Source organism: Blastocystis sp. subtype 4 (genome assembly GCF_000743755.1).
Source record: "Blastocystis sp. subtype 4 strain WR1 chromosome Unknown seqid_0093, whole genome shotgun sequence".
NCBI lineage: Eukaryota > Bigyra > Opalinata > Blastocystidae > Blastocystis > Blastocystis sp. subtype 4.
In genome coordinates, this window is record NW_014569454.1 from 19,779 (window position 1) to 33,831 (window position 14,053).

General features: G+C 40.4%; 5 protein-coding genes across 5 annotated transcripts; 2 read left to right on the forward strand and 3 right to left on the reverse strand.

Moving 5' to 3' along the window:
- Positions 1–521: 521 nt before the first annotated feature.
- Positions 522–1,512, forward strand: JH06_2033 (transcription factor IIIa; the record flags this gene model as incomplete). Its single annotated transcript, XM_014672412.1, has 5 exons — positions 522–691; positions 723–898; positions 929–1,116; positions 1,147–1,259; positions 1,290–1,512. 5 exons carry the CDS (start codon positions 522–524, stop codon positions 1,510–1,512), a joined length of 870 nt encoding a protein of 289 aa, XP_014527898.1.
- A 6,394-nt stretch (positions 1,513–7,906) lies between these two features.
- On the reverse strand, positions 7,907–8,558 carry JH06_2034 (protein tyrosine phosphatase; the record flags this gene model as incomplete). Its single annotated transcript, XM_014672413.1, has 3 exons — positions 7,907–8,097; positions 8,128–8,258; positions 8,290–8,558. The coding sequence occupies 3 exons, from the start codon at positions 8,556–8,558 to the stop codon at positions 7,907–7,909; spliced, it is 591 nt and encodes a 196-aa protein (XP_014527899.1).
- An 875-nt stretch (positions 8,559–9,433) lies between these two features.
- On the reverse strand, positions 9,434–10,348 carry JH06_2035 (hypothetical protein; the record flags this gene model as incomplete). The annotated part of the gene is given in 3 exon segments (XM_014672414.1): positions 9,434–9,454; positions 9,473–9,965; positions 9,996–10,348. The coding sequence occupies 3 exon segments, from the start codon at positions 10,346–10,348 to the stop codon at positions 9,434–9,436; spliced, it is 867 nt and encodes a 288-aa protein (XP_014527900.1).
- Positions 10,349–10,441: 93 nt separating this feature from the next.
- Positions 10,442–11,514, reverse strand: JH06_2036 (hypothetical protein; the record flags this gene model as incomplete). The annotated part of the gene is made up of 3 exons (XM_014672415.1): positions 10,442–11,367; positions 11,394–11,436; positions 11,467–11,514. 3 exons carry the CDS (start codon positions 11,512–11,514, stop codon positions 10,442–10,444), a joined length of 1,017 nt encoding a protein of 338 aa, XP_014527901.1.
- Positions 11,515–12,059: 545 nt separating this feature from the next.
- On the forward strand, positions 12,060–13,952 carry JH06_2037 (hypothetical protein; the record flags this gene model as incomplete). Its single annotated transcript, XM_014672416.1, has 7 exons — positions 12,060–12,157; positions 12,187–12,254; positions 12,342–12,793; positions 12,823–13,459; positions 13,491–13,789; positions 13,819–13,902; positions 13,935–13,952. 7 exons carry the CDS (start codon positions 12,060–12,062, stop codon positions 13,950–13,952), a joined length of 1,656 nt encoding a protein of 551 aa, XP_014527902.1.
- Between the last annotated feature and the right edge of the window lie 101 nt (positions 13,953–14,053).

A 14,053-nucleotide genomic window follows, 5' to 3' on the forward strand; every position in this document is an offset into this window, starting at 1 on the left:
CAGAATGGTGAACTGATGGAGGAACAGAAGATGGTACTATTTGGAATTTGATAACTATGAATAGATGAAGTCGTGTTCAGTATATGGGGTGGAAGTATCAAAGGCGACTTCGCATCTTGAGGCATTTGTGAGTGGAGGGAACATAAGAATGAAGTATAGATGGTTTTCTTGTGTTTAACGGTGGTTTTTACGGTGTTGATGTTGATGCGGCGGAGGACGTATTTCAACAATCGTTCATTCCGAACGATGTATGGCTTATATTTTTGTTTGTTGACACCATTGATCTTGTATCTTTCGAAAAGAATTCACTAGTTTGTATGTTGCTGAGATGTTTGGAATTGTAGTGAGAAGATAATCGATGTAGGAATCCGAACTATTCGTATCCTTCGGATTTAACCCAAACCAATGCAAATCAGAACCTACAGGCGCAAAATTCGAATGTATCCAGTAACGGAAGTGTTTCGTTTCCTGTAATCTCATCCTTCCCTTCAGCCGCGAATGGATACATGGTTCCTCCAGAAATGTCTCATTTAGATCCAAATCTCTCAATATACAATGTTGTTGTTCAACAGCCAGCAACAGAAGATTTCTCACGGAAACCTCCTCAGAAACCAAGTAAACGACCTCGTCGTTATCCTTGCAACTATCTTTCATGTCAGCGGTCGTTTGATTCACAGTGGGCATTGCAGCGGTAAATGTAGTTGATGTCAAGTGATTAGTAGACATATTCGAACACATACAGGTGAAAAACCATATGCTTGTACCTTTCCAGGCTGTGATAAACGGTTTACGGATAAGAGTGGATTAAAGCGACATGAAACATCCCACAGTACAGCTAAACCCTATAAATGTTCGTTTGAGAATTGTAAGAAAGCATTCAAATCAAAGAGTTATTTGGGTGCGTTTGAATGAATTGAATTATTGGTAGAAGCTCATATGCGACTTCATACAGAGGAAGATCCGTATCGATGTACAGTGAAGGGTTGTAATCGTTCATTCTCCTCAGCAAAGAGTCTCCGGCGCCACGAACATTTATGGCATAGTGCAAATGGCAATGAATCATCCATTGAGCAGAGTCTCCGTGAGAAAATCCAGCATCTACAAAATCGGTACAGAGTGAGGATGTGTAAGTAAAATCAGATATAGGAGCGTGTAGAGAAGTTGGATATGAAATTGAAAATGGCTATGGCAGTAAATCGTTCATTGAAGAAACAACGGTCAGAAATGCGCAAATATGTTAGGCAAATGAAGAAGGATGAGTAGGGAAGTGAAAGGAGAATGAGAGATAGATCCGAGGAGAAGACATCTAAAACTGATGCCAACATCCAAACAGAGATCTTTTTACAGGGGCTGCCAAATTCTCTACCAAGTGGATTAGATCGTGATCATAATGAAACTCAAGAAACTTCAAGTACAATAGCCATTCCAATGATTCATTCAATGGAACCAGCTGCTACTAATATGGACTATCCAATTCTTCAAGAAGAACCGATTGAAAGTATTTCATTGTAATGAATGTGTGTTGAAAACAAACAGTATTTGTGCAGTGTAAGGACTGCTTGTCAATCATTTTGTCTCAAAGCATCAAACAGAGGATTGGAGAAGCCTGGAATGGATTCTTCTTCACAAGTCAGAACATCATTATCCTCTCGTGGATGTCTGATGATGTGAGCTTTGCGACCCAAGAAGTTGTGAATCAATTTCTTCTTCTCCTTCTCTTTTCGTCGTTGGCTCAAGTGACGTGGGAGTTGAATTGGCTTTCGGAGGAGAGAAACCAGTCCTGAGAATCCCATTGCATTGGCAACCACAACTGATGCCTGAGTGACGTGTTGCGATGTTTGAGAGAAGAGGTCTGTGAGAAGACGCCTCCTCAACAGAATGAGAATATGCTTCAATGAACAGACTCGTTCTCTGAGAGTAATGGAATTCAATGTGAATGGAATGAGAGCATATTCTGCTTGTGGTGTGGGTGTGAGAGCACAATAGACCTGAATAGCATTTACTCGCAGATACTTCAAACGAATTGGAGTCAAGATTGGTGATTGTGTGAATCGTCTCATTGGAAGAACTCTGTAATTGGCTGCCTCAAAGAATGTGATAAGGGATTTTAGAGCAGGAATTGAGAACTGAAGTCGAAGAGGAGCTACAGAAATGACAACAGAATGAACCGTAACCAATCTTCCTGTTTCCATGTTGACAGTGATATGAAGACTTGGAGGTAATGACTCAAGAGATGAAGTTCCCAGAGTGAATGGTGAAAGAGAGAGTGGATTGTCCATTGTAGACTGACTGGCTGTAATTTGTAACAATTCGAGAGTCATATCAACGTGAATGGAACCGTCTGAAGAAATCATTTGAAAGATGAAGTCGTTTAGATCACATTCTGCTTCTCCATCATCCAATTGGAGAACAAGTGAATGTAAGCAACATTTGAGCTCGTGTGGAAGACGATTTGACCATGATAAAGCACTTACCATCTTGTTGAGAAGAGCTTCAACTCGTTGTCTCTCGTCAATCCCAACGATCATATCTTCTGTTTGAGAGAAATGAGTGGGGCGATACATCTGAGGGAGATTCAGAATCGAGGGACAAGAAACTGTTCGTGTGATAGCCTCTCTCTTCCAACGCAATTCTTTCAATCTGTGATAAGTAGATTGAAGGATATGCAGTGTTAAATCCTGAGGATGAACTGCGAAACACAGAGGTTCTCGAACATGAAGAGTCTGAAGGTCACGAAGAATGAGAATCAGAATGGCGAGATTTTGACTGCTTATTACGGCGAGAACTGAGGATATGGAGAAGTAAACCGAAGACGAAAAGGTTAGGGAGATGGAGGGAATTGATATGATTGGATGATACGATGAATTTGATTCACTTCGTGAGACATGTGGGAAGGGAGAAGTAACCAATTCACTTGCAGCCGTTTCATCGTTTGTAACTCCTACATCAATCCAATCCAATAAAAAGTCTTGATCTGAAAGAGAGAGATTGGTGAAGACACAGACACATGCAATACGTTGGACTTGATTGGCCGAAGGATGAATTGCGCGATATTTGAGTGAGATAGAATGGATACAAAGGGCAAAATGAGGAGGAAGAGAGAAGGAAGAAGGTTGAGAACCAGATAGAAGTGACTGGATTTGCTTTTCAACAGTGAATCGGAAGAGACTTGAAGAGAGTTGATTGAAGAGAGAATAGAGAGAACATAGAGAGGCGGCACTGAGAAGGGAATGAATGGATTGGATTTGAATGGAGATACCATCTTCGAATGAAAGTGAAATGAAGTTTGATAGAAAGAAACGAAAAGGAGGTAGATTGATACGAAAAAGGGAGATGGTGAGAGAGTCAATAGTGAATTGGGAAAGAGAAAGAAACGAAACATTATCAAAACTGAAAGTAATACCTATTTCAGGTGGGAGTTCGAAATGAATGTCAAGTCGAGAGAAATAAGTGAAGAGAGAAGAGAATGAGGAGATCGAAGATGATGATGAAGCGAAGGAGGTTGTGAATGATGACGGAATAGCATCCAGAATGGCATAATTGATGTGAATGGTAAGATTGGAATGATCTGACGGAGCATATGACTCCATACAACTGAAGCCCATATCTGTTCCTTCGCACATCACCAAACATTCATCATCACGAAGGATGTGAAGAGAGAGAACCATACATTCAGCTTTCCAGTCAGGAGAGAGTAAGAGATCGAGTTTGGCAACAGAAAGATTTGCGTTCATTCCAATTGGATGCTTCGCAACACAGCATACTGTATCGATCATCAGTGATATTCTCAACAAAGGAGTAGAAGAAGAGGATGAGAGAGGAAGAGAAGGGAAGTGATCGAACAAGACTGAAAGTGTGAGATAGTCCAGCCCTGCACTCAATGACTTCAAATCCATGTGTCCAGTGATCGATGGTGGTAATGAGACTGGAGTTGAGGTGATTAGTGTTGAGTCTGATGGAGAAGTTGACTGGAACTGATCAGCTGTATGAAGAACGAGATGCGATGTAAACGAATTCAGAGATAAGGCCGGATACTCATCACTCAACAGATGTAGAAGAAGAGATGAGAATGCAATCGAATAGGATTCTGAATCGATACAAACGTGAGATGAATCCAAAGAGACCGATAAGAGAGGAAGCGTATTGCTAATCACGTCTTTCTTTCCGTGTTGGATCCAGATCGTCTGTATTGCAACTTGTTGCAGTGGATTCAATGGAACAGATAAAGACAATGATTGATCAGAGAGTGTCAAATGAATTGGTTTTGTGGGTTTCAATGGTTCCCAGAAGAAATAGTCATAGAATGAAGAGAAAGAGGGTCTCCAGTAACCAATTGTTCGCATCAGATTTGATTGGATTCGCTGAACATCTTCTAGGATGGAATCCAGAGTCTGATAGACTTGGAGAAGATTTGTAATGGAATAAACTCCATTATCCACGGTCATACATTGACGAATTGAATCTATCAAATAGTTGTCATATCGATTGCTTACAATCAATAAGATGATTACAATGTTCAGATCGTAACAGATACTCAAGTGATAAAACACCAAATACACTCTTAGATCTCTTCAACTCTCCTTCACATCCATTCAACAAACAATCACTAATTAGTACTTCTTGAAAGGTTAATCCTTTCATTTGAACACACATTCCATTCATTTCAATCCCTATCTCTTCAAAGAAGAAGTCAATTGCAGGCATGTAATTGGATCCCCATCGGTTCACATGCACAAGCAGAGACCATGAATCTGATTGAAGTACCACCTCCGTATCCAAACACTCCATTCGATCTAATTGGTTTCCATCTGCTGATCCAGTACTCCAGAAAAAGTCACGAATTCGTTCATACTCTTTTGGATCAGAATAGTCTCGATTTCGTCTGGAGCTGGGAGGGTAAAGAGTTCCTTGGCGTGCCGAATGGTCTGTGGAGAAGGTATTGAACAATCGAGCAGATTGGAAACAGCCAGTACGCAGTGTGGCCCAAACATCAAATAAGGCACACCAGACAGAAAAGGTAATTTCTTGGGCCATATGAATAACAGTAGCAAGCTGTGATGGTGTGATGTTCACACGGATATGAGAGAAGGCAATGTCAAGATAATGAGAATCATGTCCAATTAGGGATCCTCTTGAGACAAGGAGAAGCAGTTGATCTGAATCATAGAGTCGGGAGTTGAGAAACTCCACACTCCAGGAGGGATCATATTGTGAACTCAGAGTAACCATGAGATGTGTTTGGAGTAGGAGAGTAGTGAGAGAGGATGGTGCTGAGGTTTGAGAAGGTCGGTGAGACCCAACACTACACTGATTGGAGTCAATTGCAATATACAACAAGCACTGTTTGAAATCAAGGATCCAAGAATTAGAATGATTTGTAGGGACATGAGAGAGAAAGGGAGGATGATGAAGTGTTGTGAGTCGAGGACCACAAATCCAATTCCTTGAAGTAGCTAGGAGATGCCAGTCAAAAGCAAGTCTCCAACGCTTTGGAATCAGTAATAGGAGAGTACATAGAGATTGAAGAGTGGTATCAACTGATAAGGGAGAATAGTGTATTACAATGAGAGAGATTGACAGTCGACGCTTCTCACAAAGTAGAGATTGAAGGGAAAGAATCTGTTCTTTGTTGGTTGTGAGAATAGCTGAATCCAGAGTAAGAGATTGATTATTCCATACAATATTTGTAAGAATGAACAAGGAATGATTGAAATGAAACTCCAGTTCTTTCAAATGAACAATCACAATCATTTCTTGATGGAATTGAGTATCATTTGATTTCAGAATATTGTTTACAATCGTATTTATAAGAGTATCACAATTAAAGTGATCTGAAAAGAGGTGAATGTAATTCCATTCCGTCTCTATTCCTGTCTTCTGAATAACACCCTTTCCTTCTTTTCCTTCAAAAACACACTTTCCATTCTCAGTTAACAATACTTGGTTTACTGCAAAGACAAGATGGGAAAGTGATACTTCCATACAAATATCACTTACAATCAATGTGCACTCTTCATATGTAGCTGAAATACAAGAACAGAAAAAGGTGCAGGAAGGAAAGTGAATGGAGGGAGAAGAGAGACAGCACCGAAAAGCTATATTACCAGCACAGACACCAAATTGGATTGGATACAAACGAATGACGAGTTGAAATGAAGGGAATGAGGGATAGATGATGGGGATGAGAAGCGTTCGAAGTTGAATTCGCTTTCCAATGAACTACTCATTATGATAACGCCATAAACATACCCGAAATAACAAAATTCGACTCAGGATATTGATGAGAAGGAGAGTCTAGGAAACAAGCATATGAATTCATTACGATAATTGCAGAAGAAAACAGAACCTTCACAACAAGAAACATAATAAGATTAGAAAAGAAGGACTTCAAGGGATATGACAAAAAAGGATGGAATACCACAATAAAGCTCCTAGGTTCAAGTTAATTAGAATAGATGGATGAGGTATCGGACCAAAAATCATTTGTGATAAATAGATTGTTGCAAGGGTGATCCTTTTGCAGAAACCCGATCTCTCCGAAACCAAGACCCCTGAACATTTATCTGCGATTTTAGAAAGAATCAAGACATTAAAGGATGTTCGAATAGCCCATATGTTGATGGTGGGTGAATGAGACATGAATAATGAATAGAACATACTCATAGAGCTGTTAAAATCTTCAAATCATCGAATTATCACTCTGGTGCTATCAATTGTTCTTGCACTTCCAACATCCTTGAAATTACAAATTCGAGCGGATTTGACTGGATTTATCCTTGCTCTTTTTAAATGGAAGATTCTGGAGTATAAGGATTGTCATGAATTGGCCTTCACTGTAATTAAACTGTTGTTAACTCCAAAGATTGCGGATCAATCGATTGCCGAAGCCTTTTTGACGTCAGTCTCTCCATCATGTATTTCCTCTCAAGAAGTGTCAGAAGTGTTACATATTCTGTCTCTATTGGATTCATCCATCTTATACAATCTTTCTTCTTCGATCGATCGAGTATTTTCTCTCTACTATCCGAATTCTTCATCTCTTCCAGAAGATTTGCAAGAACTTCGCCTATCGTATTTCTAATTTGATAATATTAGGAATAGACTCTATCAAGTGGTTCAGACACAGCATTTTCCTCTGTTACTGCCTGACTCTTCTCCAGTCCGTTCTCGTCTACTTAGTTCTCCTTCAGGTATTCTGAGTGATGAGACCATTCTTGCATCGAATGAGACCATTCCTGGATCAAACCAAACCATTCATGCATCAAATCAGACCATTTCTACACCACATCAGACTGTTCTTACATCACATCAATCTATTTTGGCCTATTTCCCGTGGGTTCTTCTTCTACTACTAGGAGTTGCATCGTTGTTGATCACATTCCTAATTGTCCAAGATCCTCCTCCATCAGTAGTACTCTCATCTCAACCCAATTTCGACTCGGCAGCATCCTATGTGCCGCCTACGTTGGAGCCAGAGACAGTGATGATTCTAGATCCATCTCTGCCTTATATTCGAGAAGAGGAGGATGCCTTTGTGATTGAGGAGGGTACAGACAGTAACAGTGAGATTCAGGAAAAAGCTACTGAAATGGGTGAAGATCCCTCAGTGAGTATCCTTGATGGTTCTACGATGGATTTGTCAATGGATATTCTTGATAACTCTTCGGAGGATCCCTCGATGACGGTCCTCGACGAGTCGGTTGTCGATCTATCTGTTGCTTCCAGTACTACCGTCACATCTTCACTCCTCTTTCTTCTCTTCGTTGTTGGTAGGATTCCTGTCTCTTCCTCATTCCTAGTAATTGTTGCACTCTGGATTCGATTTCAGTCTCGCTCAACTCCTCAACCCATTCCGTCCACTCCTTATCATCATCGGACATCCATCTATCACCCTACAACTGCAGACCTACCTCCAATTACTCCATGCCCCGACTCTCTTGAGATGAATCGAAGAGGGACCAATCGATTTGACTCCAATGTACTCTAGTGCTTTTGAAGTGTTTATTTCACAACAAACAAACGACAGCAAACTGTTAAGGATATTGGGACACGCCATTTCAACCATTGTATAGATTTCTTCAAAGCAAGCAGCTTGATCTATTTATCATACATAATAAATTCGAATACCTCGTGCATAATATGCATCAGGAACCTCCTTACCCTTCTGGCCAGGGAGATAGTCCGAAAGCATATGGATCTCTCCTTTCCCTTTAGGGTTCAGTTCCTTCTTCATATACTCCAAATCTTCAATATTTGAACTAATCATCACAACGATGACTCTAGTTATACCGATCCATTCCAATAATCAAATCAAACTGATCAAAGTCCTTCTTTGTAACTTGACGGGCTCGATGCCTCGAAATGTCAAAACCATGTTTCTTTGCACACCGTTGACCTCCAGAGTGAGGGCTTTCTCCCGTATGGTAATTGCTTGTGGCTGCTGAGTCCACTGTGACGTTGTTGGGTTGAGTTGTCATTTTGAGATAGTTACGCATCACACCTTCTGCAAGGGGTGATCTACAGATATTTCCCAAGCAAACAAACAAAATGGCAGGCATGAGAAAGAATCAATTAGTAAATACTCGCTTTCAAGTAATCATGTATTGTTTGAATACTATTTCCCAAAACACTACAGTTGCAACAGTCAACTGTACACGGCGCATACTTACGGAATTCGTAGTCCGAAGGGGCATTCTGCAACTCTCCCACTTCTTTCTGTACAGCATAGAAAACGGCCGAATTATGGACACAGCCACGCTGATCTGACTTGTTCACACAAAGAAGAATAGGAACGGGATTTACAAGAAACTCCTTACAGTTGAAGAGAGAATTGATAAACGAGGCAATTCGCTTAATGTTAATGTTTTGACCATCAGCAATATAAAGAATACAGGAAGCGGAGTTCAAGTGGGGTATGAGAACTGAAGCATCTTCAATAGATTGTTTGATACCCACAATCGAAAGATCTGCTAATTTCATTTCCGTTTCAACATTCACTTCTTCTTTGACAGTTGTCATCTCTGTACACTCGGTTTCAATGACCTGACATTGATGATCAACCGCAATCTACTGTTTAAAAAGTATAGTGAATCGTACTTTATTAATCAGAGAAGTTCTTCCGCTCTTGGGATCACCAACGAGAAGAACCTTTGGTGTTTTTGTTGTTCTATGCCGTTTTCTCCATTCTACTATTCCAATAATCACTAAATAGCATAAATTCGTCAATGCACACGTACAGATAAAAAGGAGAGCGGAGACAACATAGAGGACCGTAAGAAGGGAAGTGTAATAAATAACAGATGCCTGTTTCTACAGAATGAGTGTTATCACAGATTGACAGATACACTTGAAACATGAAGATATCTCCGAAAGAGGGCAATTCCCTTATTATGAAGGGACGAAATGAGCGCTGGAAGAGTTTGAACCCAATCCCTCATGAATAATATGAGTTCTTCTAACAAACACTTCATACCGACGTATAATATTCCGTTTGAACAGATTTACAAATCTTAAACGGAGTTACATTCTTATACTTTTCGTTTAATTCACGTTGGAACACAGCATATACACTTCGCATATCACTTTTTTCTCTATGAATACCCTTCAAATAGTTCTTTCGATAAGAGGAATCAGGATGCGGTAAATCAATAGCATACTGATTGTTGAGAATATAGAACTGATATCCCGCAGACCGTAAATGTTCAATGAGCTGGACTTTGTTATATCCATAATTGATGAATCGTTCGTCGAAGAGAGGAGTTGATTCTCCATAACGTAGTAACACGTACGGTTCCTGAAAATCTGTGATGAAGCATCGAATTGCAGAAACATTGGATGAATGAGACGTAAACCATTCTGGCATCACATACATGTGAGTACGAATTCCATTCTTCGATGATTGACAATTCTTTGTGATCATACAAGCTATCAATTCATCTTTTGTTTCTGGCATGAATTCTACTGTTCTATTCATGAAATGAGAGTAAAGTAATTACAGTTGAACACATGTTCGAATTGAATCACATCGCTGTAAGATCCGTTTGCGATCAAAAAAGAAGACAGGAAGAATTACAGCTGCATGATCATTTTCAATAAGAGATTTTGGGAGAGACATCAGAGTATCATACAGATTCACGGTGGGCCACAAATCCATATCCAGAATTTGAAAGTGCGTTCCCACGATATTCCGAATACCCAAATTTCGCAGTTTATTCACAGGAAACTGTCCATTTTCTGAAGAAGAAGGAGGAATAAGATAGAGAATGGTGATAAGACGATTCGGGAGATAGGTTCGAGAGAGAAAGTTGAGCATAGCTGTCTGATCAGAAGCAGGTCCATTCAACACCATGACAAGTGGTCTTAAGAATGATAGAATGAGAGAGACAATACCCTGACCATCGATATAAGAGATGAGGAAGAAGGAACATTCGATTGATAGTAGTCACACAGACACCACATACTTGATAAGGAGTATCTTTCGAAGGATACACATCTGAATGGAATTCATTACCAAATACATACTGTTTTGATTCATCTTAACTTCTGTATTTCCTATGAATTTTCGAATGACAATATTTGTCACTTCTTTTTCATCGATATGTATTTCTCGCTCAGGCATGGTACATCCTTCACAAACTCCTCCTTCCACTCTCTTCACCTGACGAGCAAGTTTCTTCCTTCGTTTCTCTCTTGACGATCGATTCTCTCTCCTTTTCTGTTCCAACATCCTTGATGTCAGTTGTTGTCTGTATCGAGTCAATTTCTCTCCTTTTAGTGACTGGAGTCGCTTCATTTCTGCTGGAGAGATGTATTTGTGCAAATCATTCTCAATGTCCAGAAAGGCAGTTAGATTTTCATATAACGGTAGCCACCGTATCACACGCATGCGCTGTGACTCTAAAACAAGCGATTCCTGTTCATTAAGTTCTTTACGAATAGGCCATAGATGACCATCACGGATATGGTCAGGAGGATAATACGTCTCATTAGACGCTTCTAACTTTTGCATCCGCACATAACGATTGCTAAATCGGAATCGTTTCCCATATCGCGGGATAGAAGGATCAACTGGCTTAGTTGGTTTTGGAGGTTTAATATCTTCATATCCGCTTTCTTCGGATTCAGTTGTATCGGAATTCGAAGCATCTTCACGAAGACTTGTTAGGGTATCATCCTTTCGATTGTCGTTAGTATCGACACTACCTTCCTGTCCCAGTCCATCACCTTCATTTGTATCATCCACACCAAAAACATCGACATTGACCTCACGAACACGATTCTCTACTTCTTCATTGCCAGAAGACTGAAAATCATTCTTCTGAGACGAGCGTCGAATTATCACAGGCACAGATGTCGATTCTGTGGAAGCTAACCAATAATTCAATGAATACTACTATTACAATAAGCTTCCTTTTCTTCCACAGAATACACATGAATCTAATAATAACTCCCACTTTCAACAATAACCATTGTATATGGATAAGGTTTCTGAGCACAGCGAATTGAAGAACGCATCACATTGCTATCATATGAAAAAAAGAACAAAAGGAGACTATTCGATTGTTGCGAAGAGAAGAGTGACTCCTATTATCAAAATGAGAAACAATCGAATCCCTAAAGCCAATTGCATCTCTTTCACAACAAAGGCAATGTGATTGTGAAAACCTTAATGGGATCAGTATTCGTTCTGCTTGACGTGTCGCTTTTCTGTTTTTTGGATATTATCCTGTGGCTCGAGTATCATTTGTACTTTTCAAAAGACGTTGGATCATGTTAAGAACAGATCCATGGATAATAGGACTTGTTGTAGTATCTTTTGATGATGAAAAAGGTCCGGTGATTGATTTCGCTAGTCCTTCCGCCTTTCTCACCCCGAAACTAGAGAATGATATAAAATGGATTTCTCTTCCTCGTGAGACAAATCACGTCCATGATGATTGTTTCTTTGTGTTTCGGTTACGTAGTGATCGGGAAATTCCCTATTTTGAATCTAGTTTTCAGAATCACGATTACTGCTATGGGTATGTGTATTTTCAGTAATAATTGCATGGTTGGGATTCATGGGAAGATGCCACGAGGATTCCTCTTATAAACGGGGTTATCGTCAAGAGTCGACTGTAGTATTATCCAGACTTCCTATTTATGGTTTTTATCGCAAGTAGGTGATGAAGAGGTCTTTTAGTCTAGTATTGTAACGTTTCTAGGTACACTCTATTCTTCTTTGGGTTCCTATATTCTATCTGTGGCACTGGAATGTATTGAACGATGGTAGGATATAGATGATGTGTTAATTGCGAGGCCCTTTCCCTCAATTCACGAATCTTATACGCTTACACTACTAGATAATGAATTCTCTGTTCGAATTCCCAATTTGCCAAGTGTACGTCGTGCCCTAAATCATTCTCGTTCATCTGTCGTTTCATTCGCCTTATCAACTGGGAATGATGGTTCAAAAGAGAGGACTCAAAAAGGAACCAAGGAAGAGTTACCTGAGAATAGAGCTGCCAACGAGAAGGTTACTAACAGTTCATTCCATTCTCCTTCGGAAGCTGGAGAAGCTTTACCTGAGACGCATAATCTTATATTGTCGACTCATGAGTTATCCCAAAGTGATCAGGTACTAGGCTCGCCTCTACATATCCCTTCACGACGTCAATCTCATGCAGCCTCTTTCAACGATACAAATGTCTCTTCTTTCCAGTTCACTCCTCATAATCTCTGTGGTCAGTCTCGTGATACATCTACTCGTTGTGAAGTGTGTCTCGTGAGTGATGGTATTGATGGCCCCTTCATTGTAAGGAAATACTACCTTATCTACTCTAGGACATCCCATTGTTGCCCCAGCTTCAATCTTTCAGCGGACTTATTGACATGATGTGGGCACATCTTCTTTTGTCTCGCTCTCTCCTTGTCTTCTCTCCCTCTGCTGCCACTCTTTCACATTCCTTCCTTCTCCTCTCTTCACTCCTCGCTCCTCTTGAACTCCAGTTGGATCTGAGGCCATCTCTTACGGTGTATGACCCTGACTATGCCACATTTGCCTCACCTTCTTCACCTCTCTCCCTCCTTGCTGGCACTACAGATCCTCTTGTTGTCGAAACGCTCTCACGTCATATCGATGTTCTGTTGATCGGAGAGGGACCTGGAGAGTGTATGGAATATAGTAGTCCCACGGGAATAAAGCGAATCGTAACGGAAGTGGCTCGAGGTGGAAACACAGTTCTTATGCAACATGAACTCTCTCACCGTGAATCCTGGAATTCCCGTTTTCTGAATGATCTCAGTGCAGTTCTAACAATGCCTAATCGTAATTCCGAGACAGATGTATCGTTCTCAGAGCGTTCGAAAGGAACGAATGGGTTCTTGCGAACACTGTTGTATCGTCACACAGTCAGTTTTCTGGAGCCATTTCAGCGTTGTTTACGGGAATTTGAAGCTGAAGCCAAATCATCATCTCATCGTGAGAATATATTTGAAGTATTGAGAGATAGATCCTTATGTGTCTGCAGCATGGCTTCTGCGTGATACGGATGAATGGCGCGTAGAGGAGTGGATCCATCTGCATTCTGAGATGCTGAAGTATCCATTCTCAGAGGCTGATTCTGAACTCCTGTATCGATTCAGTACATCTCCTCAGGTAACACAGATGTTGAGAGATATGAAGAGGAATCTTGAACAAGAATTGACAACACAGGCTCGAGCCTGTGTGAGAATGGAGCAAGAGGAGTTTGTACATAGGCTACCACAAGATCCGAAAGGACGAGAAGCGATTCGAAAACGAATTATGAGTGTAAGAGGTGAGAAAAGAATGAATGATAGGAACTGGAGCATGAAAAGCGACTACATGGAGTCAATGTATCAATACTTCAAAGACAGTTGAAATGGTTGGATTCCACTTTTTATGTTTGTTGATAGTAAGAATGGAATTGATATAGTCTGAGACTGAGAAGTGAATAAGAACGGTCATATCTAGTGGAAAGCGCCCTAACCCGTCTGATCTAGGAAGCTAAGTCATTACGAGTTGAGTTAGTACCAGTGTGTTTAACCCGCTGAG